The 25451-nt window shown below is 36.3% G+C and overlaps 1 protein-coding gene across 1 annotated transcript in view; it reads left to right on the top strand.

Moving 5' to 3' along the window:
- The first annotated feature begins 3171 nt into the window (after positions 1–3171).
- The window catches only part of LOC106073618 (glycogen [starch] synthase-like), a 44901-nt gene continuing 22621 nt past the window's right edge, over positions 3172–25451 (top strand). The window contains exons 1-7 of the mRNA XM_056043711.1: positions 3172–3363; positions 15415–15596; positions 20471–20662; positions 21775–21960; positions 22664–22808; positions 22927–23044; positions 23141–23261. Coding sequence (XP_055899686.1) covers positions 3216–3363; positions 15415–15596; positions 20471–20662; positions 21775–21960; positions 22664–22808; positions 22927–23044; positions 23141–23261 — 1092 coding nt within the window. The 5' untranslated portion in view covers positions 3172–3215. The remainder of the gene's footprint in view (positions 3364–15414; positions 15597–20470; positions 20663–21774; positions 21961–22663; positions 22809–22926; positions 23045–23140; positions 23262–25451) is intronic.

Below are 25451 nucleotides of genomic sequence, written 5' to 3' on the forward strand. Positions count from 1 at the left end.
TTACAAGCACGCCTCCGAGAAGACATGTTGGAAGAAAAAGAAGATCCGGACACATATCTTTTTGAAGTCGAACCTAACTTGCTGGAACAGCTCACCAGTAGCATGCAGCAACAGATCAACAGTACCAGTATCATGCAGAAACAGATGGCAGTTATGCTAGACGAGATGAGTGTGACATTGAAGAAGAACACCGAGGAGTTCTGTAGAGAGATTAAAAAGATGTGTACCTCAGCGAAGGAAGTGACGAGCCCCGTGGTGAAAACGATGGGCGTGGTGGAAGTAACCTTGTACGACCAAGGAGACTTGAAAGATGAAGGAGATTCACCATCGTTGGACATTGAACTATTACCCACCCAATGCTGTGAATCAATAGGCAGTAACAACGGCAATGCTGATGAATGTGGTGCTGCCTGTCAATCCGAAAACAGGGAGTACAGACCTGTGGAGCCGAAAGAGACAGATGAAGAGACAATGGAAGCTGCCCATAGTTCGAACGAATCTTGTGCTGAAGCTTTACCTGATATGAGCACCTTAAACAGCAAAACAGACCAAGAGAACGCTGATTTTGCCTACAAGCCTGTTGCTGAGGGACGTTTACATGATGGAAGCTACCAGCGAGGCTTGGACCCTACAGACGTTCGTCCAGATGCTAAGCTCAGTGAGAGAAGCCCTGGTGGTGATAATGAGGACCCATTGAAACCTGACGAAGCCGTTGAGAGACATATCCAAGTCGAGAGATACCAGCCAGGTCCGAATCTAACAGACGTTGGTCCAGCTGCCAAGACTGGAGAGGAAAGCCCTGATGGTGGTCAAGAGAATCCAAGACAGCCTGACGTTGACTTTGATGGACATTTGCAAGATGAAAGTCATCGACGAGGTCTGAAACCAACAAGCGATTGGCCCGATACTGGGACGAGAGAGAGAGGTCCTGATGGTGGTGAAGAAAGCCGAATGGAGCCTGAAGCCGAAGACGAGGGACCTTTGCACGAGGAGTGTTACCAACCTGCCCCACAAGCATGCCCACCAGACAAGGCTGAAGATGATGACCTGTCCCACAATTCCCTGTCCTGTGGATTTGAAGCCCATCCCAGTCCTTCTTCGCAAAGCCCTATAAAGCCACCTCTTTGGTCAACAATCTTGGCAATCCCTACCCTTACATCCTATACCTCTCCATGTTTCAAGTGGCTGTCCTCAGTACCGACAGACAAGAGAGCGATGCAACCAAAACGTCGCTGCAACAAGAGGACGATCAACTGGAGGAAAAGAAGAAGGTGGCGTTTGCGTAGTCCAACGTGCATGGTGATTCAACCAAGAAATAACTGCAGCCACATGAAGACCAACTGGCGGAGAAGAAGAAGAAGGCGACTTTTCCTGAGTGCAGCATGGATGACGATGCGCTCACGACATCAATGCAACCAGATGAAGGCTAACTGGAAGAAAAGAAGAAAACGTTTACTAAATGCAACCTGGGTGGCGATGAAAGCACGACGTCGAGGCAAACAGGTGAAGGCCAACTGGAGGAGAAGAAGGAAGCTGACTGCAACATGGATGGCTCCATCAAGCTCAAGAGGCAAGCCAACTGCCACTGATCGACCCCCGCCTGCAGCGATGAAACTTTACAGCCAATGTCATGATGTTGATTCTGTCCGGGACGGACAGATCTAAGGAGGGGGCAGTGTTATAAACCTGGTGGTGGCACAGATGGGGGTAGTGGTGTGTGTGTGTAGTCAGCCGACGCAAATCGCCCCAGGCCAGCGCTAGACGAGCGGTCAAGCGTGACGAGTTACGACTGTCAGCCGAGTCGAGGGTCAACAGGACAGTTCGGGAAGGATCGCCGACGTGAACAGAGCTCAGGAGCGTCACGAGAGTTATAGTCATCTGACCACCTAGAAACGTCGAGGGGCGTTCTGTCCGGTTCGAGAAGGCCAGTAGGGACCCTATATAAGAGCGGAGGTGTCGCAGTCAAGACGGTCGAGAAAAGGGGCTCAATACAGCAAGGTTCAGAAAGCGGGTTCACGACAGGAGTTCAGAACACGGTCGACTACAGCACAGTTCAACGGTGTGGTTCTGCACGGAGCATTACGACGGTTCAGTGCGGAGTACTGTCAAGTACAGTTGAGACGAACGGCGTCTTGATCTTGGTCTGTGATCGAGTCCGACACAACGAGCCCAAGTGTGTGAAGTCAGTCCCGAACTGTTGAACCCAGTGCAAGCCCGGAACGAGACGGAGAGGCCAGTGCAAGACTTGATACGGCGGAACGGTGTTATCGGAGAGATATTTGTTATCGCAGAGCTATTTGTACAGTCTTGTGTTACGTGCTGCCAATTGTACAGTATTGGCTGTTATTTATGGACATTAAACCTTTACATTATTTTGGAGCCCAGAGTTGTCAAGTTCTTTAGGTTGGTGGTGTATGGTGCAGTTTGCAGAGAGCCTGGATAGTGAGATTCGTAACAATATTAACAATATGTTACTATCCAGTGAACGATTTGTCTGTGAACAATTTGTCCGTGCCGTGAACGAATAGTCGCGTGAACGATTTGTCGCGTGAACGATTTGTCGTGAACCAACTGTCGATGAACAAGTTGTCGGTGAACAAGTTGTCTGTGAGCGAATAGTCCGTGAGCGATATGTCGCGTGAACGAATTGTCGGGTGAACGAAATGTCTGGTGAACGAATAGTCGCGTGAACGAAAAGTCGTGAACGATTTGTCGGTGAACGAAATGTCAGTGAACGAATTGTCGTGTAACCATCGATAATATAGACTCTGCCTACAATAATGCAATATGAATACGTACATTGTACATTACGGCTGTAAGCCTGACTTTCTGCTGTTGAAAGTACAAAAAGGTCGCAGTCACACAAAGCTTACGTATTAATATTTATTAACAAAACAACCTAAACGTCGAATCTAAATCTATGCCCTGGTCCTCGTAGGTATAGATCTATATTATAGACATTTAAATATTTACTATAGGTCTAGTAACCTTTTGTAACATGTTAACGTCATGAGGCATTAGCATGAAATGTTCGTGGTTGCGGCACCGCTCACGGTGCGGGTATAAGTTTTGCCATATGTTTGACTGCTTTTAACACAATGTAAGGCGTAAGGTCAAGGTATGTTGCTAAAATGTAAGATAATATATAGATCTACTTATATCAAGGCTAGGTTGGTGACCTTCACCTCTTGACCTAATGACAGGGCAGTCGAAACATGGCGCTTCAAAAAAGAAGAAACAGCTTTTACCGTACTTTGAAAAATGTCGAGCCCGATTTAGAGGATTTAGTTTATGACAGGGGTGCTTCTGCTGCTGCACAGAATAAATGGCTGTTTGAAATAGCTTGGGAAGTTGCTAATAAAGGTAAGGAAAAGATTATGCATTTTGAAACATGACGCCGACTCAAAACTCACAAAACTTAAAATTAAACTCACTTCATTAAAGTCAATGAAGTTGAAGGCATTGAAGCCTTTAACACTAGACTGACTAGGACTAGAGTCACTAGGGTTAGACTCATTCAGTGTTAAAGTGTTAGATCTAGAGCTACACTTGACTTGACAGTCAAATCACACTACTGAGTACTGACAGTGTCAGTGACTGTCAGTTCAGTCACACACTTAGATCTAGAATCCAGATCTAAGTTTTAATCTAGATTGACTAGATCTAGAATCTAGATCTAACAGTTACAGTACAATGACACAACCTCAATCACACTGACACTCACACTGTCACTGAGACTGAGTAAATGACACCCTAGTAGCAGGCAGTACCACTAGCTCAGTAGCTGCTGACACTAGCTGTGACTAACCAAGCAAGTAGCAATAGTGCCAATACTATACTAATACTAATAGAATAGGAGGAGTAGAGAATGAGTCTAGAGTCAGTCTAGACTAAAGATCTTCACTTTGACTAACTTCTAGTAGTTCTAGTCTAGTGACTACAGACTCTAGATCTATAGTCATAGTAATTTTTATCTAACAAACACCCCACAATATTTGTTAAAATGAGTCTTTGACTTTGATAGCAATGATGAAACTATGACAGATTAGATGACTAACTAGTGACTAGTCTATATATATATTTATAAATATATTCTAGATCTATATTAGATTTCTTTTTAGCTCAGACACATTATGATTATAATTAGTTGCGTTTACTCTGAATAGTCTGAAAAACAAGAGTTTTACTTGGGTTCAAAGAGCACTGGTATGACGATGACACTTTTTTTCTTCTAGAACAGGAGGGTAGGTCCAGGGTTAAGTTTTTTTTAAATAAATGCAACATACAATTTATAACTAAGAAGTGTTCGTTAGGTTACAAAGTGGCTAATGGTGTTTTGTTAATGTCAGTGTTGGACCTCATTGACCTGACCATCTTCGACATCATATTTTATTGTAACTATGCATAGTGATACAAAACAATATAGATCTATATTGACAAATGGATGACGAGTTTAAAGAAGTTTGAATTTTTTTCCTAGGACTAACCATTATGGAGCTAAAAAAAATTGCGGTGGCAGGGCTGCATAATAGAGTCTATAATATATTTTATATAGACTTAGTAGTCTGACAGTATAGTCTTCAGTGCAGGGTTCTCAACCTATGACCATTTTCCAGGGTCGCTTAAGACCATTAAAAATTTAGTTTTTTCGTCTATTTTTCATTGAAAGTATTTTTTTATTTTCCATTTCTTGGAAATAAGCAACATTGTACCATAGATGGTAATACATAAATCTAATGTACTAGTTAAAGGAATATTACTTAGATTAGGATGCTATAAAATCATTCATGAAACAATTGTGAATCATCGTTGAAATGAAATAAGAATGGAGGTAGAGGGACATATTTAAGAACACAAACATATTACCAGAAGATGCGGAGGGCACTTTTAGTGATTTTAACACCATTGCTTGAAGGTAGACTTATTATTCCAATTGGTAGTTGTTGGTTTGTTTCAGTATTTGAAATTTATTGAAGCATAAATATTTAGAAGTTACTGTCCATCAAACCCGTTGCTTAACTCCATTGCAGTAATCAAACAATAATTTAATGGTGAAGTTTTTAGCATGGTTTGAGGCAATTGAAACTAGTAATAATATGCCATTGCTTTCTAGTCCAATTATTGAAGATAATAAATTTGTTACGATACATTCCATGAACATGGATCTTGAACAAAAATATGTTAGAAGAGAAAATCTAACTTGGGGGAGCTACCACCTTCTACCAAGCGCGTCCCCAGGTGGCGGATAGGGGAAAGACCCTTAGATATAAGGGTTAGCTGTGAATAGCAAATAAACAGCCGCGGACCAACTGGTTTGCAGTCATGGAGGATGAGGTGAAGTATTCCAGTGGTTAGAATATTTACTAAAAACATCTCAGAAATCCAGGGAAATGATTGCAAAAAGCGAGTATAGGGCGCTCTAACTCTAAACCCGGGTAGATGAAACCCGTTAGCTAGGGATAGCAGTTCATCTAGGAGAGAAAACTCCGAAAATAAACACCTGCTGCCTTGCAGATGATCTTGGTTGATCAAAGGTTATGGGAGCACACCCAGAAAGAAAAGCAGGCTGAAGTCGGAGTCAATGGGCCTCCTGGCGCATAACACATTGACACGCAACCTCATCTATGTTGGAGTTCAGTAACGATTCTAATAGATGTGGCGTCCTGCCTGTGGAATCCCGCCGCGCAGGTAGGGGGCCGGGCTCTCCGCCTCGAAGGAGCCCACACAAGCGAGCTGGTGGTTCTTCTATCTCTGCCTGTGGAGCCAGGAGCAGGGACAAGAAAGTAAATACTACTGGCCAACACTCCAAGACCAAAAGTCTAAAAATCTTACAATGGAACGCAGAGGGCATCCAAAAGAAAAAAGAAGCTCTAAAAATATTTCTGCATGAGAAAGAAATTGATGTAGCTTGCATCCAAGAAACTCATTTGAACAGTAATCTTCGTTTCTCCATTAGAGGCTACACCTGCATCAGACAAGATAGAGAAATCAGACCCAAAGGAGGAATCCTCACCCTCATTAAAAATGATATCCCTACCACAGACATAATTATGCCCAACTCCTCAGAATCAGAAATAATGGGAACTAAGCTAATTCTCCCAGATGGAAATATTAATCTATTTAACTGCTACTTCCCACCAGACAAGGAAATAGAGATTGACCACATTCAAATACCTGACCAAGAAGACTGTCTAATCTTAGGAGATATGAATAGTCACTCTCAGAGCTGGGGATACCCAGACCTAAATGCCAGGGGAGAAGAAATTGAAGAATGGCAAGCAGAGAACAGACTTATCTTGCTAAATAAACCTGAGGACAAACCAACCTTTTTTTCAAGAGCCTGGCTAACATCAACCACTCCAGATCTAGCCTTTGCAACAGACAACTTATCCAAAAAGTGCACTAGAGAAGTTGCAGACCAGCTAGCCACCAGCGACCACAGACCCATATTGATCAGTATCGATACCTCCTTCAAAATATCAGAAAACTCCACCATCCCCAGATGGAACTACAAAAAAGCCAACTGGCACCTATTCTCAAAGCTCACAGACCTATATACAACTTCAATAAACTGCAAAACAAATCAGGTTAATAAGTCATTCTCAGCTTTCTCCAAAGCAATACTCCTAGCAGCTAAGGAATCAATTCCTAGAGGAGCAAGAAAATATTATATCCCCAACTGGTCTGATCACCTTCAACAACTCCACAATGCCACTATTGAAGCCAGAAACACAGTAGAAAATAACCCTTGTATAGAAAATAACATAAATCTAAAAGCAGCTAACGCAGTTTTCAGGAAAAATTACCTTTCCGCCATGAGGAAAAGTTGGCATGAAAAAACAGAACAACTAAACGTAGATAGAGATGGCCACAAACTCTGGCGTATAGCCAAATGTCTCAACCAGGAAGAAAACAGAACAACTCCTATAGTAATAGAAAAGGACAACAAACCCCTGAAAGGCCAAGAAGCAGCAAATGAATTCATTAAGTTTTTCCAAAGCGTAGGACAAATACAAATTAATGAAAGTAGAAATAAAGATGTAAACTCAGAAATCCAGGATAAATTTAAAGAAAACAATCCAGCTTACTCCTTGGGAATGACCACTAATCTTAAAATGAAGGAACTAGATGAATCCCTAAAAGCCCTCAAACCAAAACAAGCCCCGGGCCCAGACAAAATATCAAATGACATGCTTCTTCACTTGGGTCCTCAAGCCAAAAGAAAACTGCTACAATTATTCAATGCTAGCTGGAAATCTGGCAGAATTCCAAACATCTGGAAAAAAGCCATTATGATCCCTATACTAAAGCACGGCAAGCCAAGAAATAAACTGGATAGCTACCGTCCCATCAGCCTCACTAGCTGTACCTGCAAACTGATGGAAAGAGTGATAAACAGAAGGCTGACATGGATCCTTGAGTCAAATAACCTACTCACTGAAGCCCAGGCTGGCTTTAGAAAAGGCAGATCAACAGAAGATCAAATTGCCTTCATCACACAAGAAATAGAAGACGGCTTTCAAGAAAAGAAACCAACAACAATTGTGTGGGTTGACTTAGAAAAAGCATTTGACAAAGTCTGGGAACAAGGTCTCTTGCTCAAGCTAATCCAGCATCACATATCCCACAGAATGTACAACTGGATAAAGGAATACCTAAATAATAGAAAAGCCTTAGTTTGCATGCAAGGACAAAGAAGCCACACAGTGGGTATAAAAAATGGTGTCCCCCAAGGAGGAGTCCTATCCCCAACACTTTTCCTAATATTCATAAACGATCTAAATCAAAACCTACCCAAAAAAGTTAAGAGCAGCATGTATGCAGATGACCTTGCCTTAATTAGCACAGAAGAATATGTAGGAACATCGAAATTTCGATTACAAGATGCTCTTGATAAACTCAATAATTGGTCCAAAGACTGGGGCATGTCCATTAACACAAAAAAGACAACATATACCATATTCTCACTGTCAACAAAACAACAAACAATAAAATTAACATTAGATAAGGAAGCTTTAGAAAAAAATGACAGCCCTACTTATCTTGGAGTCACCTATGACCCGAGACTAACCTGGAAAAACCAAATAGATAAAACACAGAGTAAAGGCATCCAGAGACTATCCCTCTTGAAAAAATTAGCTGGCACAGATTGGGGAGCAAATCACAACATCCTGAAAAAGACCTATACCAGTTATGTAAGACCTGTACTAGAATATGGTGCCACAGCATGGGGCTCAGCAGCCCAAACCAACCTTAGAAAAATAGACAAGGTTCAAAATATTGGTCTAAGGATAATGACAGGAGCAATCAAAACAACACCCATAAGAGCTATGGAGGAAACCGCTGCCCTGATCTCTCTGGATGAAAGAAGAGAAATAAAAATCCTTTCCCAATTCACAAAATTGGAAACCTTGGAGAGGCACCCACTCAGAACAAAAATCCACAAAACTGGCACAAAAAACCGTCTCAAAAGGACCAATTTCATACAGGAATCTCTAAACCTAAAAAAGAAACACCAACTTGAAAAAATTACTCTGGAATCCTCGATACACTATAATGAATCTCCACCCTGGGACGAAAGCCCTCTTCCTACTATAAGGGACCATATTGAAAACATAAAAAGAAAATCTGATTACAGACCAACAGAGCTCAAGGAAATAGTGAACTGTTTTCTACATACCAATTACCCTAGCAATCAGTGGATCAGAGTTTACACGGATGGCTCATCCCATAAAGCCACCACAAATGGAGGAGCTGGAATACTTATCGAATGGCCAGATGGAGGAAAACTAGAAAAATCCTTTGCAACTGGAGAGCTCTCTGACAGTCACAGAGCAGAAAGGGAAGCACTAGCACTAGCTGCTACCATGCTAGCAAATCATCCAAGTTCCCCTCACAGTCAGATTGTCTTTCTAACAGACGCAAAAACAACCCTCCAAAGCCTGCAAAACTCTGATTCCCCTTATATTAAAAACCTCAGAACAGCACTCACAAAGCTCAACCACAACAGCAAAAAAACTGTCATTCAATGGATACCAGCTCACATACAACTAGCAGGAAATGAGAAGGCTGACACACTCGCCAAGAGTGGGAGAACAAACTCACAAGTAAACTCTGCTCTCTATCCAGAAGAAATGAAGAAATTAATTGTAGATAAAATAAATGAGAAATGGACGAGCTCCCATCCAAATCACAAGAAAGATGATGCTTACTATAAGCTATCCCGACAAGACCAGCGTCTAATCTTTCGACTCAGGACCGGACACAACAGAATGCGACAACACATGTTCCGGAAGCTCAAAATTGGAACCAGTGAAATCTGCCCATGTGGAGTATCACCAGAAAATGCCGACCACGTCCTCCAAAACTGCTCTCTCTACCAAGAGGCCCGTATAAGACATTGGCCCCAAATCACCCCAATAGAAAGAAAACTATATGGAGAGCTCCCTGATTTGGAAACCACTGCGCAGTTCATCTCATGTATTGGTCTAGTCATATGAACACTCCAACATAACAATGAGAACGATGAAGAAGAAGAAGAAGAAAATCTAATCAAGATTTTTTTACGGCAATAGATTATAGTTCAAGCTGGAAAAAACAAACAAACTGGTGCATCATTCGTGATGAAATTCTGTTTACAAACCAAATGTATGAAGCCTGAGCAAACTGAGATATTCAAACTTTTGCAATAAGGACATTCAGTATTTTAGTTTTAAAGCTGATCGAGTCAAGAGATCCAGACTTAATTCAGAATTCAGATGGCAAACATCATAACAGCGTCCATTGAAGCTTCTTATTGGTGGCTCTAAGAATTGACAGAGCTATGAAATCTTACACCATTGCAGAGGAGTTAATATTGCTTGCGGCCAAAGACATTGTTTAAATTACGATAAGAGCCGAAATTCGTTACTAAATTTAGTGCAATTTTCTTAACAAATGACAATTTTTACAATGGCATGTCTGCTTAATAAGATAAGATAATTTTTATTGATCCAATCAAATGGAAATTCAGTTTGACTAGAATTGACAACCTCAGCGTAACTACTGTACAATAACAATATAAATGAAAAATTCGAACAACATTCACACACGAAACACGTACACATTCACAACCAGCGCTTTATGAATTAGACTTCTATGTACTTCTTGATGACGACAGATGATCTTATAACACTCTGACCGAAAGTGGGATAAAGGAGTTTTTAAATCTTTCTGTTTTAGTCCTAATGGAAAGGAGATGACCATTTCGTTCAGATCTTATGTAACAGTGGGTGCAGGTTGTCTTTAAGAATCGTGAGTGTTTTGGAAAGACATCTTTCATGAAAAAGCTCTTCAAGAGATGGTAGCTGTGTTCGAGTGATATTATACAATGCTTTTTTCATTAGTCTATTTAGTCTAAGTCTTTGTGCCAGTGAAGTATTACCATACCAGCAGGTGATAGCAAAGTTTATTAGACTGCTGATGGTTGCTGTATAGAAAAGTTTAATTATTGTTTTGTTGATGTTAAATTTTCTAAGCTTTCTGAGATAAAAGAGTCATTGGTGAATTTTTGTGTAAAGGTTTTGACAGTGTTCACCCCATTTCAGTTTGTTTTTTATGGTTGTACCTAGGTATTTATATTCTTGTACTTGTTCTACAGTTTGGTTGTTTATCTGAATTTCTGCAATATGGCCTTTATGTTTTGTAAAATCAATAATCATTTCTTTAGTTTTCTAAACATTTAAAATTAGTTATCTATACACCATTGGCAAAAGGTGTTAATAGTTGAATGGTACAGATTTTTGTCACCTGCAAATTTTATGATGGGAGTGTCAGCTGATAGGCTCTGAATGTCATTTGTGTATATGTAATACAATACTGGTGACAATACCCAGCTGCGCTTCAGTGCTAAGCTGTCTCGTGCCTGAAACTTGCCCGTTCACTTTTACATATTGTGGGCATTTGATAAGAAAGTTTAGAATCCAAGCTTGTATGTTTTGCTAAGCTTCAATTCAAATAGTGTTTGTATCATGGGTGTGGTTGGATGGTGTTGAATGCGGATGAAAAATCTACGAATAATACTCTGGCGTAGTGTCTCTGTATCAAGATGCTGGCATAGCCAATTCAGCATGATTACTATTGCATCTTCTGTACTTCTTGACGGTTTGTAAGCGAACTGGTGCAGGTCAAGACATGTTTCAATTTCTTTTAGTAGATATGTTTTAAAATCATTTTCTCCAAGTACTTCATTGGAATTGATGTAAGCGATTAGCGATTATGGGACATGTTTCAACTTCTTTTAGTAGATATGTTTTAAAATCATTTTCTCCAAGTACTTCATTGGAATTGATGTAAGTGCTACAGGACGTATGTCGTTGTTGGAAGCAATGATCTTCTTTTTGGGTACTGGAATTATTTTAGATGTCTTCCAAACAGAAGGTATTTTGTGAGTTTGCCAGGACTTGTTGAATATGGCACAAAAGATATGAGCCAGTTGTTACGCACATAGCTATACAAGTTTTCTACTTCATTTGTCAGGTCCCGAGGCTTTGGCAGCATTTACCTGTTTAAATATTTTAGTCACTTCTTGTTTATTAAGCAGTTCTTGATATTGGTTTATTGCTTTTTTCAAATGATGCCAACACACATCATGGCGGTCTTTCTCGAAGTTGTGGCAGTCAAATCGGCTGTAGAAATCATTTAATTCATTGACAAATTTGTTATTGTCAGCGACACACATTGGTACGTAGCCAGTAATTTGTTTCAAGCCACTCCAACAAGCTTGAGTTATTTTCCTTGAAAGAGCTTTCAATTTTTTCCTTGGATCTCTCTTTTCTTCAAATAATTTCTTTTTTAAGGGCTTTTTTTGGCTGAGATGAATTCAGAAGAACTGCTCTTGAACATTCTTTTCTTGTATAGAATTGCTTCCTTTATTTCTTTGGTCATCCAGGGTCTATTATTACTGAATGTTTTAATTTTATTCTTAGGTACGTACAATCATGTTTTCACAGAAAGGGATGTACGAATTAATGGTTGTGGTAAGTTCATCTATGTCAGGGCAGTTGTTTACAAACATGTCCCAATCTATTAGCTCCAGACAACGTTGTAAAACAATGTTGTCAAACCATGATTGGATGGACTGTACTTCATTTGTTTGTGGGTTTAAGATGGATCATTGTGCAGTCTGACTCTCCTAGGGGGTAAACAATCAAGATGTGTAGGCCATTTTTATGTTGCTATAACACATATCCAAAGTTTTATCGTGCCTTATGGGACAATTAACATATTGACTATATGTTGGCAAGTGTTGAGCTAACGAAAGATGATTGAAATCTTCCATAACTAGTTGAACAGCATCAGGACTTTTTGTCTCAATGTCATGTACAATGTGTAGTATATGTTCTGTTGCTTTCTCTGTGTTGGCTTTGGATGGTATATACACAAGTATGTATTTAGTATGGCCTGAGATTGATACATAGTAGTTCAATATCGGTCGTACACACTTTAGTTTTGATTGAAATATTGTTGACACAGCAATACTGTTTATTTATATAAATGGCCAGTCCTCCTCCTCTTGTTTTGCCACTATCTGTTGTTCTGTCTGATCTGTACAAAAGAAACGCATGCAAGTCTACTGATGTGTCGGGAATACTTTCATTTAGCCATGTTTCAGTGAGACAGATTAGCGAGCTTTCACGGAATCGGTAGAAATGTCTGCAGCAACAATCAAGTTCATCCATTTTGTTATTTAGTGATCTAACATTGCTTTAGACTCGAACTCCTCCTCTATGACCTCGTTTGTATCATTGATCATGTAATTCTCGAAATGATATCTATCCACCTCCAATATTTAGCATCAAGCTTGATGAATTCATAGAAGCTGCAAAGTGTTCACAATTACTGGTTTAAGTGATTTTAAATAAAATTTTAAAGACCAGTTTCTATTTTGCAAAATTCCTGAAACAAATTCTACAGCGCATTATGTATTTGATTAAGTTGGTTCATTTTTGGGAAAGTAGAAGATCTATTGGAAAAATAAATATGTTTTGTCTCCAAGTATGCTTGGGTGTCGGTTTGAATTTCAACATTGGTTCTGGATGAGTCACTAAAATTCATCCAAACTCACTGTATGATTCTTGTATATTATATTATATTGCAGGCATATTCCGTTCTGAGTCATAATTAAAAAGTAGAATTAATGCTGAAAATGACATTCATTATGATCTTGCAAAGACTGTCCCAAGGATTCCTGAAATGGTTAATCAGAAACAACATTGTGGTGTTTGCAAATACTGTCACAACAATATTTTTGTAGCAATGTACTGTATCAACAACTGTAGGCCTATTTTTTGTAAAATGTTTGTAAAATGTTTTACATGTTTCGGATGTTCCTTCAGAGTTGAAGATAATTACTTCCTAGTCCAAACCTCCCGCAGGACGACGGGGGATGGGAGCGGGCAGGGTTTGAACCCTCAACCGTCGATAAATCCGAACGACAGTCCAGCGCGCAAACCGCACGACCAGGCAGCCATCCATGCTTAGCCTTACTTTTCAAATTGTCACTTAAGTTTGCAACATGAATATAATAAACATGCAATAGAAAAGTAAATAAATAAAAGTCATAAAGATAAACTTTTTTTTGGAATTTAAGCACAAATTTATTTTACACTAAATACAATTACATTTATAAAGCATTTGCTATGTAAAATACATCATGGATGTCAGATATATACATTTAAAATTTTATTTCAATTTTATAACATTAGCCAAATCACATTTAGGGTCTATGAACAAAATAAATGTTATGGTTGGTGGTCGCTGCCTAGTGGGATTCATATTGGGGGTCACCGAACTAAAAAGGTTGTGAACTGCTGCTTTAGTGAATCATAAAAGCATAAATATAGTCCAGTAATATATATCTAATATAATTGTTAATTAAATCTAAGCTCTAAATATACTTATATACTTAGACTAAATAGACTAATTAAAAAAGCATCATTTATCACTCGAACACAGCTACCATCTCTTGAAAGCTTTTTCATGAAAGATGCCTTTCCAAAACACTCACGATTCTTAAAGATATCCTGCACCCATTAAACCACTGTTACATAAGATCTGAACGATGTGGTCGTCTCCTTTCCATTAGAACTAAAACTGAAAGATTTAAAAATCCACTTTCGGTCAGAGTGTTACATGATCATCTGCCGTCATCGAGAAGTACATAGAAGTCTAATTTATAAAGCGCCGGTTATGATTGTGTATGTGTTTTCATGTGTGAATGTTGTTCGTATTTGCATCTATTTTGGTATTGTACAGTAGTTATGCTGAGGTTGTCAATTGTAGTCAAATTGAATTTCCATTTCATTTGATCAATAAAAATTATCTTATCTTAGATAGTTATATATATAATATGTCTAGTAGATCTATTCTATATAAATATACAATATATATATATATATATATATATATATATATTATACTAGTATGGATCTACTATAGACGTATCTATAGTATATTCTATATAGACAAGATCTAGATCTATTTAATCTAGGACTATTTCTAGGTTTAGAAGTAGAATAGATCTAGGGCCCAAAGACTCAGCATGCTTAACTTATTAGAGTTAAGCTGCCTTAAATTATGATTTATCCAAACCCCTCCTTTTGTCTCCCATAAAGTAATAATAATAATAATTAATAATCTAATCTTATCTTAAACTTTTACTTGTGATCCCATGCTTTTAGAAAATTCCTGCTCCATTCCTAGTCAGCTAGGACTTCTAAAATGTAGCTTTCCTTTTTTCTTTTTATGGATGTCAAAATTACACAGTTGTGGTATAACAAGCATTGCATCTTTAATGCATTGTGGAGAAAAACTGGCAGTTTGATTTAGACTGGATTATCTTATCTTATAAAATACAGACATTACTTCAAAAAAGATGATTACGTCCTACATATGTCGATTGGTCAATGTAGTCATGTATGTTAATCAATTACTTAAACCCATGAGTGATTCAGGAAACCCATTCCATGCTCTAATAGCACTAGGGAAGGAGGAGTATTTCTACAAATTAGTCCAAGCATATGGAAAACAAATGCAAAGACAAACTTTTTGGAATTATAGAAAGACAATAAAATACACTCTCTAATTGAAGCACCAACAGTAAATGGCTTAATTTGCAAAGTATGTAGGTCACAGTTGGGTTTTCATGTAGAAATAGCGAGAAGCTTTTTTAGTATGACAAAATATAAAAATAATTTAAACAAAAAAATAAGATTGATATAAGTATCCATAAAGAATCAAATCCCATAGAAACCCTCAAAAGTAAAAAAAAAAAACAACTAAAAAATAATAATGCCAAGAAACATTAACTTTATAAGTTAAATTTGACAGTATTATGCATTTCAAAAAATGATTGTACTATTTATTTTTTTGCAGTTGGGGGTATTTACACTGTTATAAAAACCAAGGCACCAGTGACTGTAGAGGAATGGGGTGAACAATGCTGCTTGATAGGGCCTTACAATGAAGCCTGTGTACGCACAGAGGTAGAAGTGTTAGAGCCCCATCATCATGTATTTCGTGAAACTATTAGCAACATGAGAAAAGCTGGCATCAAGGTGAATATTTAACATTCTTTTTGTTGCTTAGTAAGGACAGTTATTTGACTCATTATGAATTACATTCCTCATTTGTTTGAACTAATGATCCAAATATTTTTTTTTGTATTTCTTGCTAATTGTTCCTAGTTTAAATGTATTTTAATTATTTTTTTTGGGTGTAGATTAAGAATATGTCTGATACAATTTTCTCTTTACCTAAGAACTTTGAGCCTACCTTATCCCATAATTTGCCTGGAATTATTTATAAAATATTATTTTAAAAGATTTTCCTAATGTATGCCTTAAATCTTATCTTATCTTATATAATACAGACGTTACTTCAAAAAAGAAGATGATTACGTCCTACGCGTCATGCATTTAGTCATGCATATTAACCAATGACTTAAATTCTGCCAAGTCACTGGTTTTCCTGGCTAGCTCAGGCAACCCATTCCATGCTCTAATAGCACTAGGGAAGAAGGAGTATTTGTACAAATTTGTCCTAGCATATGGGACGAGGAATGTGCCTTTATCTTTGTGTCTTTCAGAGTATTTTATTAAATTTTGTTTTTGTATTTGAAGATTATGGTTCAGTGTTTTATGTATTATTGCTACTTTACTTTTGAGCCTTCTGTCCTGAAGGCTTTCTAAATTTAGTGATTTTACTAAAGGTGTTACTCTAGTCAAATGTGAATATTCGTTTGTTATGAATCGCACTGCTCTATTTTGTGTCTGTTCTAGTTTCTTAATGTTTTCTTGAGTTGAGGGGTCCCAAACAGAGGATGCATATTCTATTATTGGCCTAACCAAGGTTAAATAACATTTTAGTTTTATGTTCTTATTTGATTTATAGAAATTTCTTTTAATAAATCCTAATGCTTTGTTTGATTTTTTTGTAGTTTCATCAATATGTGGATTCCATGACAGTTTTTCATTTATTATAACACCTAGGTATTTTGCGTTTTTAGTCTGTGTTACTGGTTTGCCATGAATAAGATAAGTGGAATTAATTTGTTTTAGTTTTTTTGTTACTCTTAACAACTGACATTTTTCTGGGTGGAAAGACATGCTCCAATTTGATTCCCATTTCTGTAATTCATCTAATTCTCTTTGTAAAATATCTGTGTCTTGTGTTGTTTTTATTGTTCTATATATTATGCAATCGTCTGCAAATAATCTGACTTTTGTTCCTGAAGTAATGCAATTTGGTAAATCATTTATGTAAATTAAAAATAGTAGTGGACCCAAGACTGTTCCTTGAGGTACACCTGAGTTTACTGTTATCGGTGTTGATTTAGAACCATTTATTATTACAGTTTGTTCTCTCCCTATCAGAAAGTCTTTAATCCACTGATGCAGTGGACCATTAATGCCGAAATATTTTAATTTTTTAAGCAAACTATGGTGGTGAACTTTGTCAAAAGCCTTAGAAAAATCTAGTAAGATAGCATCTATTTGTTCACTATTATCTAAACCTTTTGAAAAATCATCAATTAGTCCTATTAGTTGTGTTTCACATGATCTATATTTCCTAAAGCCATGTTGGTATGGTGTGAGGACATTATGTTTGTCTAAGTGGTTTATGATGTTGCTACATATTATGTGTTCTAGGATTTTACATGTGATGCTGGTAAGTGATACTGGTCTGTAGTTTCCTGGGTCAGATTTTTCTCCTTTTTTAAATAGGGGGGTGACATTAGCTTCTTTCCAGTCCTTTGGTACTCTGCCCTGGTTAAGTGAAGCCTGAAAGAGTATTTTGAACACTGGGGCTAGCTCATTACTTAGTTCTTTGAGTAATCTAGCTGGAATACCATCAGGTCCAGAAGCTTTATTTGGTTTGGTGTTGGCTAATAGTTTTTGAATTCCATTTTCTTGTACTACTATATCTTCTATGTTGTCTACTTGGTTCAAATTCAGTAATATGTCTTTGTCTCCTGGGGCTGAGAATGCTGATGCAAAGTATTTGTTTAGAATGTTTGCTTTAGTTTCATTATCATTATGTTATGTTCATCTTTTAATGGCGCTACGCCTGTTGTTTCCATTTTCTTAGACTTAATGTATGACCATAGGTTTTTGTTGTTATCTTTAGATATTACATTGTTTATGTATTCACTCTGCAGCTGTCTGCTTACTTTTTGGGTTAAGTGTTTAATTTTTATATACTTTTTGTAAACTCTTTCTGCATTAGTTTCTTTAAATTTTCTATATAGGTTTTCCTTCTGTTTACAAAGCTTCTTTAGTCTATTATTAAACCAGCATTTATTTATTTTGTTTGATGTGTATTTAGTTGGTATATGATTTTCTATAATGCTTTTAAGATGGTTTTTAATGAAATTCCAGAGGTCATCGACTGGTTGGTTAATGTCTTTTTCTAATAAGAATGTTTGTTGAAAGTTTAATGCAGCTTGGTGTAGTTGTGTTAGGTTACATTTATTCCAGAGTAAGATTTTTCTTTTGGGTTTTGTATTGGCTACTGCTTTTATCTGACTGTGTATTTTTATGATCTCATGGTCTGATAGACCAGGGATAATATCATAATCAACTACTAATCCAGGTCTGTTGGTTAAGAAGAGATCTAATGTGTTGTTTAATCTAGTTGGCTTTTTAATGATTTGATCTAAACTTAGGTTGTGTAAAGTTTCTATGAAAAGCTCATTTATGTCCTTAAGGTTTTGGTGTTTATCTATGGTTAGTGTTTTCCAATTTATATCAGGTAGGTTGAAATCACCCATAATCCAAAAAACTGCATTTTTATTTGTCTCTTTAAGTGTAGTAATCTGATTACATAGTTCCTGCATGTATTCTAAACTAGAATTTGGTGGTCTGTAAATGCTGCCTATTATTAGGGATGTTGAGGTGGTATTAATTTTACAAAATGTTGATTCTATATTTTTTGAGTTAGGTAAGGTAATTTCTTCTGCTATAAGAGTGTTTTTTATTGCTAAAAGAACTCCTCCATGATTATCAGCCCTATCTTTTCTAAAAATTTCATAATTACTATTGAAAATTTCTGCATTATAAATTTCAGGATGTAGCCAAGTTTCTGTGCCTGCAATTATGTCTGGTTTCTCACATTCTAATAAAATTTCTAAGTCTGCTGTTTTGTTCCTAATGCTTTGAAAATTTATTACTAAGGTTTTAAGGTATTTTGGTGTTACTTCTTTAGTAGGTTTGTTTAGTGAGGCTGTTGTATTAATTTTAGTAGATTTAGGTTTAACAGGAGTGGATCTGGCTAGTAGTTGGTGAGTTTGGTTTGGGATGGTGTTTAGGATGTTGTATGGGTTAGAAGTGTCTGCATCAAAGGAATCAAACAGTCCTGATGTAAACTGAGGTAACCCACACGGTACACAGTGCCATGATGCATCTTTGTTGCCTAAGGCATAATACACAGGTGTATTCATATGGAGACATGATGCATGGTACCATTCATCGCAGGTGTCACATTGAATGGCTTTCTGTTTCATGGTGCATACTTTTTTGCAGATGTTGCATCTATCTTTAGATCTAGGCCCTGGATTTGACTCTACATCCCCTGCTATTAATATTAACAGTGATAGGTATTTATTTCTGCTGTGTCTGATTGAGAACTTCCATTTGTGATGGGTAATCTTCTTTAGTGTTATGGATGTGTATGTTAGAGTTAGGTTATTTTTTAAGTTGCTTTGATCTAAAGTGTGATGATTGATTATGACTGTTGTTTCCTTTTTAAGTTTAGTGTTGACTAAGGTAGATCTGGTTCTGTGTTCAGCTAGTGTGTATTTAGTAATTATTAGGATAAATAGCCAGAGCAATTTCATGATGACTGTTGTTGATTTTAGTTTTTAAAGGGGTCTAGTCTAAATCTAGTTTAAGGTTTACAATGCCTAATTTATGACTAAATCTAAATTGAAAGCTAATTTACAATGACAATTAAATCAAATGAAATGGTTTATTAAATTCAAAATATGGACCTAGTCTAGACGACCTAGACTAGATCTAGAATTCTAGGTCTAGATCTAATTCTAGATCAATATATTTACGTGTATAATTAACTATATAGAATATTACTATTAGTTATTATTAGTAGTATTAGTAGATGATTAGTAGATCTAAAGCCTTAATTAAAGTCTAAGTCTAACACTAACACCGTACTAGACTGACTAGATCTAAAATAATTATAATATTTATAATAATAATAAATATAGACTAGATCTAGTCCTAAGCTAAGAGTTGTTAATTTGAATTAATTAGTGGAAAAAATGCTGAATTAAGTTAAATATATAATTTAAAGATATTAGTTTATTAGTTAAATAGCTTTTTTAATGAATTTGGTTTGATTTTAATACAACAAAACGAAAAATTTAACTCATCTCTTATAACAGTAAACAGGGAGCAGCCATCTTGCCAAGAGCGCGTAACTTATAAATGTCTTAAAGCTGTTAAATTTTACAAAATTTGTTAGTACTTCTTGATAATGCATTGATTGTCTGATGCAAGCATTGTATATTAACTTAAATAGGCAGTCATACTTAACATGACTTATTCATCTCCTGTGTGTGCTCTTTTTCTGGTTATAGTACTTGGCAATATACATACACCTAGCTCACGCTGGTAGTCATATATTACAGTTCTTGGAAGTATTAGATACACCAGGTTTTACATTTTTTTGTAGTTTCACATTTTTGTAGCTTGCAGTAGTTCTATAATTGATAAAGATCTTTTCAATATGAAGTACTATATTTGATTTGATATACACTTCATTTTAAAAATGTGACAATAAAATGAAACTTTTATTGAAAACAAATTGCAGTTGTTGCTGTAGTTTTTTTTTCTTCACTTACTAATATTTACATATAATATGGTTAAAAAGCAGAAAACACGTTTTTATTAAAATATTGTTATATTTTGTCAAGGTATATTTCGGTCGTTGGCTGATTGATGGCTACCCCAAAGTTGTATTGTTTGATATTGGTTCAGCAGCATGGAAACTAGATGAGTTCAAGCATGAGCTTTGGGAGACAGCTAACATCGGTGTTCCCTGGCACGACAGGGAGTCCAACGATGCTGTTATATTTGGAGCGCTGGTAGCATGGTTTTTAGGTGATGTAAGTAAAAATATGGTTAAAGTTTTTAAAAAACTTTCCCCTTTTCTTTTTGAACCATGAAATTCATGAGTAGAAAATGTATTTCAGTCTCTTTATAATCCAATGTATTATTTTGTTTGGTTAGATGTGATACCACAACCAAAAAGTCCATTTGAGCTCTCTTATATATGCTATATTTCCTTCATTTCTTAAGATTAAAACATTTCTAGGTTAAAGAGGCACAAAGTTTTGTAATTATATATAGTTATATACAGTTTGAAGGTAAGAATAATAGTGTTTACTATTCATATTAAAGGGTAGCTATACATATACAGAGACAGTGGTAACTTGTATTATACTTAGTTATTTGAATTAGATCTCCATCTACAGATTTATATATGAAATCTCAGTATTGTGTGGAATAGTAGAAGCATCTTTGGAATGTGTCTCTAACAAGACATAGAATTTTTAGAATGGTTTAATTACCATAACAACAAAATTTAATAACAGAGGTCACTGAGACCACCCAACAGATCAAAATTTAATTTCTTTGATGATTGTTTTGATGGCTAGAGGACATTTGAAATAAAAACTGATACAGGTCATAGACTAATGATTACAAAAAAAAAAAAAAAAAAAACTGAGTTCTGAATCAAATTTCATGATGAGTATCAGCAAATGTGATCATGTTCAACATTATTTTGTTGAATTACTACTTTCAAATTTTGTTTAATTACTACTTTAAAATTAAAAAGAACTTCACCTATCTCTTAGACTATTGGACCACACAAGATCTGTCAACTATCTTTCTTTGTTCCTCTCTGTCCTTTGCCTTGGATAGAATTTCATTCACTGACAGGCCTATCCATTCTTTGATCTTATCTTCCCATCGCTTTCTCTGTCTGCCTCTTCTTCTTCTAGGTACTGTGAAGGAAGGTCTTTGCGGTTTGGTTAAAATCATGAAAGACAGAGGATGTAACTCATTTTGTGATGTTGGTCTCATTTGTTCTTTGTTGTTTCCAGATGTGACTGATAAGCTTTTCACATGGAAGCTAATGCATTAGTTTGATATAGTTAATTAAAACAAAAAACAACATTCAGATCAGAGAATTGTTTATTGTGCTTCTTTTTAGTTCATCAAAAATACTCAGTCTGATCCTATGGTGACTGCACATTTCCATGAATGGCTTGCTGGAGCTGGTCTTATTTATACACGCACAAGGAAGATCAATGCTGCTCTAATATTCACTACCCATGCTACTCTGTTAGGAAGATATCTCTGTGCTGGGAGTGCAGACTTTTACAACAATCTTGATAAGGTATGTTTAGTCAAAAGTGCTGTTGAACTTTTTTTTTTTTTCATTTGATAGTTGATTCTTGTGGTTATCTGTAGTTATTATGATAGTAGAAATGGAATGAAAACTAGCTTCATACACACACCACACATTGCATTTTAATTCTGTTTTTGTCCCCTTCACCTTTGCACATGTGACCCACATGTTGGGCTGTCAGAAATAAAAACCAAGTGTCCCTCACTTCCTCACCCTGCATGCTCCTACACATCATTGCTTGATTCTTCTCCCCACACCAACCCTCCTTTTTTTTTTTTTTTTTTTTTTTTTTTTTACATTGTATCAAATAAAGTGGAGAGTACAAAACCACTGAAATGAACAGCATTTTTTGTGATGTTCTTACATAAAATTAGTATACTGAGAATATATCCTTTGAACCATATTATTATATTGAATTTAGGCAAAGCCATTAACAGAATTGACTCAAGAGTTAAGTTATATTTTTTTGCTGTTTACAGGACTTCACAAAGCACATTAGACTACCATTGTAGGTTAAATATTCTACTTTTTTTTTTTAAATTATATTTCTTTGTAGGTTAAAATACATTAATTTAAAAAAATTTTCTAGGATCAAGCCCTAATTATTTTTTTTTCCCATTTCATTGCTTAGTTTCAAAGACTATACTAAATGAGATGTCCCCCCCCCCCCCTCCTTTTTTTTTTTCTTCAGTTTAATTTGGACAAGGAAGCTGGAGATCGTCAAATCTATCATCGTTACTGCATGGAGCGAGCTGCTGTGCATTGTGCACATATCTTTACAACAGTGTCAGAAATCACAGGTGTAGAGGCAGAAAATCTTCTGAAAAGAAAACCTGGTATGTTTTTTTTTCTCTCTGTTTTCTGTGTTGATTATGTATTCAAGTTTAAATTATAATAAAAGAAGTACTAAAGTGGAGAAGTCCAAGTGGTAAAACCTGTTGTATTCAATTTCAGATGTGATAACTCCTAATGGACTGAATGTGGTCAAGTTTAGTGCATTGCATGAATTCCAGAATCTACATGCAATAAACAAGGAGAAGATCAATGATTTTGTCAGAGGACATTTTTATGGGTAAAACTGAGCTAAAGCTTTCTAGCTTTAATTCATATTGACATATTGATCCTTTATTCCATTAAGCTGTTTTAACAAGTTTTTTTTTACTTTCAGGCACTTTGACTTCGATTTAGACAAAACTCTGTATTTATTTACAGCAGGTCGCTACGAGTATTCTAACAAAGGAGCTGATATGTTTATAGAAGCATTAGCAAGACTGAACTATTATCTTAAGGTTTGTAATGTGCTTAGGAAAGTTATTCTAACAAAGGAGCTGATATGTTTATAGAAGCATTAGTATGACTGAACTATTATCTTAAGGTTTGTAATGTGCTTAAGAAAGTTTATCTTTTTCCCTATCAAGCAAATATCTATTGCATTCCCAAATATAAGTGTCATAACTTAGTATTTTTCTTAATGCAACAGAAAAAAAACAACTAATAAAAATCAACTAATAAAAAATTGTAGCGGAAACGCTACAAAGACCAGCTTAGGCGTCAACTTTGCTTAGCTGACATAGAAGAGAGCACCTGATTACATGCGGCCTCAGAACGAGTCAGTTGGAGTTCACTCCCGAAGGCCACGGGATACACATTTGAGACCAAAAGAAAATCTGCTGCCGAGGACAAACGCAGACGCGAAAAGAAAAACTAAATCGACCACCTGCGGACAGTGGTTATGCTTGTCCTGGCTGTGCCAAAATATGTAGTTCACAGCTGGGACTGCGCAGCCATGGGAAAAACTGCATTCCTCACTAATCTTCGGACTCAAAGACAAGCCTTATAATAATATTTAAACTTAATAAATTTTAAAATAAATTTCTTATGTGAACAACTCAATATAGCCTGTTATTATAATATTCACATATTTAACTTGAGATAGAGATGTAATATTAATGAAATATATTGATATTTAAACAAAATCTAGGTCACCACAAAACAACGTCTTTACTCTTTCATGTCTCAAGATTGTCTGCCGTTTCACATTTGCATTACGCTAATTTCATTATCCTCAATGCATAAACACCAATCAATCGCTTAACCTCTTATTACCGCCATCAGGAAACACACACACACTCTATGACACCCCTTTTTGTCAGGAAGCTGCTTCTCCCCATCCCCCAATTCAAGGTACACGCCATCCCCACCCACGGGGGAAGACCCAAAGTTTGAGAAACGCTGCATTTAAAATACTGATGATCAATAATGCAAAACAGAATAATAGTAAAAATATTCAGGGGCGTAGCTAGGAATTTTTCATTTGGGGGCCCCTGCATTTTGCGTAATATTGAATATTTATTGTAAAAAACACTCATTTGGGGCCCACCTCAAGTGAGGGCCCGGGGAGATTTTACATTTCCCCCCCACCCTTGCTACGCCACTGATAACATTCCAATATGGAATACTCCACAATTTTGTAAAAATAAATCACTTAATAGAAGATAATTAAAATTTATTTTAAACTAGAACACAAATGAACTTATTGTAGATTTATATCTACACTCTCTAATCTGCAAAAAATATTCTACTCTCAACTAACAGCCATCTCAAATAAAAGTGACTTTCTACTTACTAGGAACTAGAGTCTTGATCTAGATCTAGATCTAATTAGAGGGCTCCTATTCGACTCAAAACCAATATTACAAACAGCCCGCGAAAATTCAAGGCCAGGGGAGAGTCGGCACATACAGAAAAACCCATGGGAATCGCAGCGCGCCGCTTTTTTTTTCTTTTTAAAGTTTTCAAAATACACCCCCCCCCCTTTTTTTCACAAGTTTTCAAAGTATAATGGAATCATTAGGATTTAAATAAAATATTAATTAATTTTTTTTTATTAAACCAAAAATATAAAAAAAAGGGATGTACAAATTGCAAAATGAGTTCGGTTAAGAAAAGGAGGGTTCATTCGGTTCGGTTCGTACCAGGCAGTTTCAAAGTTCGGGTTCGGTTCGGTCATAAGTGAGGTTCTCGTTCGGGTTCGGTTCGTTTCCCATCTCTAGTATATTTGTAAACATTAGTGGCAAACCCTTGCAACTATATTAGGGAAAGGGTTGAAAGAAGTTTATTTATTTATTATTTATTTTTATTTTTTTTACACTGATTTTTTTGTTCTGCAAATCATAATTAGAAATATTTTTGCTGGAGAGTAATAGTGAAATTTGTGTTTGTATCAGTTGACTTTCTTATTTGGCTGAGATATATCATCATTTAACTATATTATCGGCTAATTAATTTGTTTGAATGAAGCATATTAAATTTTTTTTATGGAGAAAATAAAAACCTTATTTTACTCAATAATTTAATGTTCATAGGCTAAACAAAAGATTTTATAGGATCTATAGCTTCTATGAAAACAGAACACATATTACATATTTTGATGCTGTGATTTTTCATGCTTTGGTATAATTTATGTTTTCTTCATTCTT

The sequence above is a fragment of the Biomphalaria glabrata genome, chromosome 10 (genome assembly GCF_947242115.1).
Source record: "Biomphalaria glabrata chromosome 10, xgBioGlab47.1, whole genome shotgun sequence".
Classification (NCBI taxonomy): Eukaryota; Metazoa; Mollusca; class Gastropoda; family Planorbidae; genus Biomphalaria; species Biomphalaria glabrata.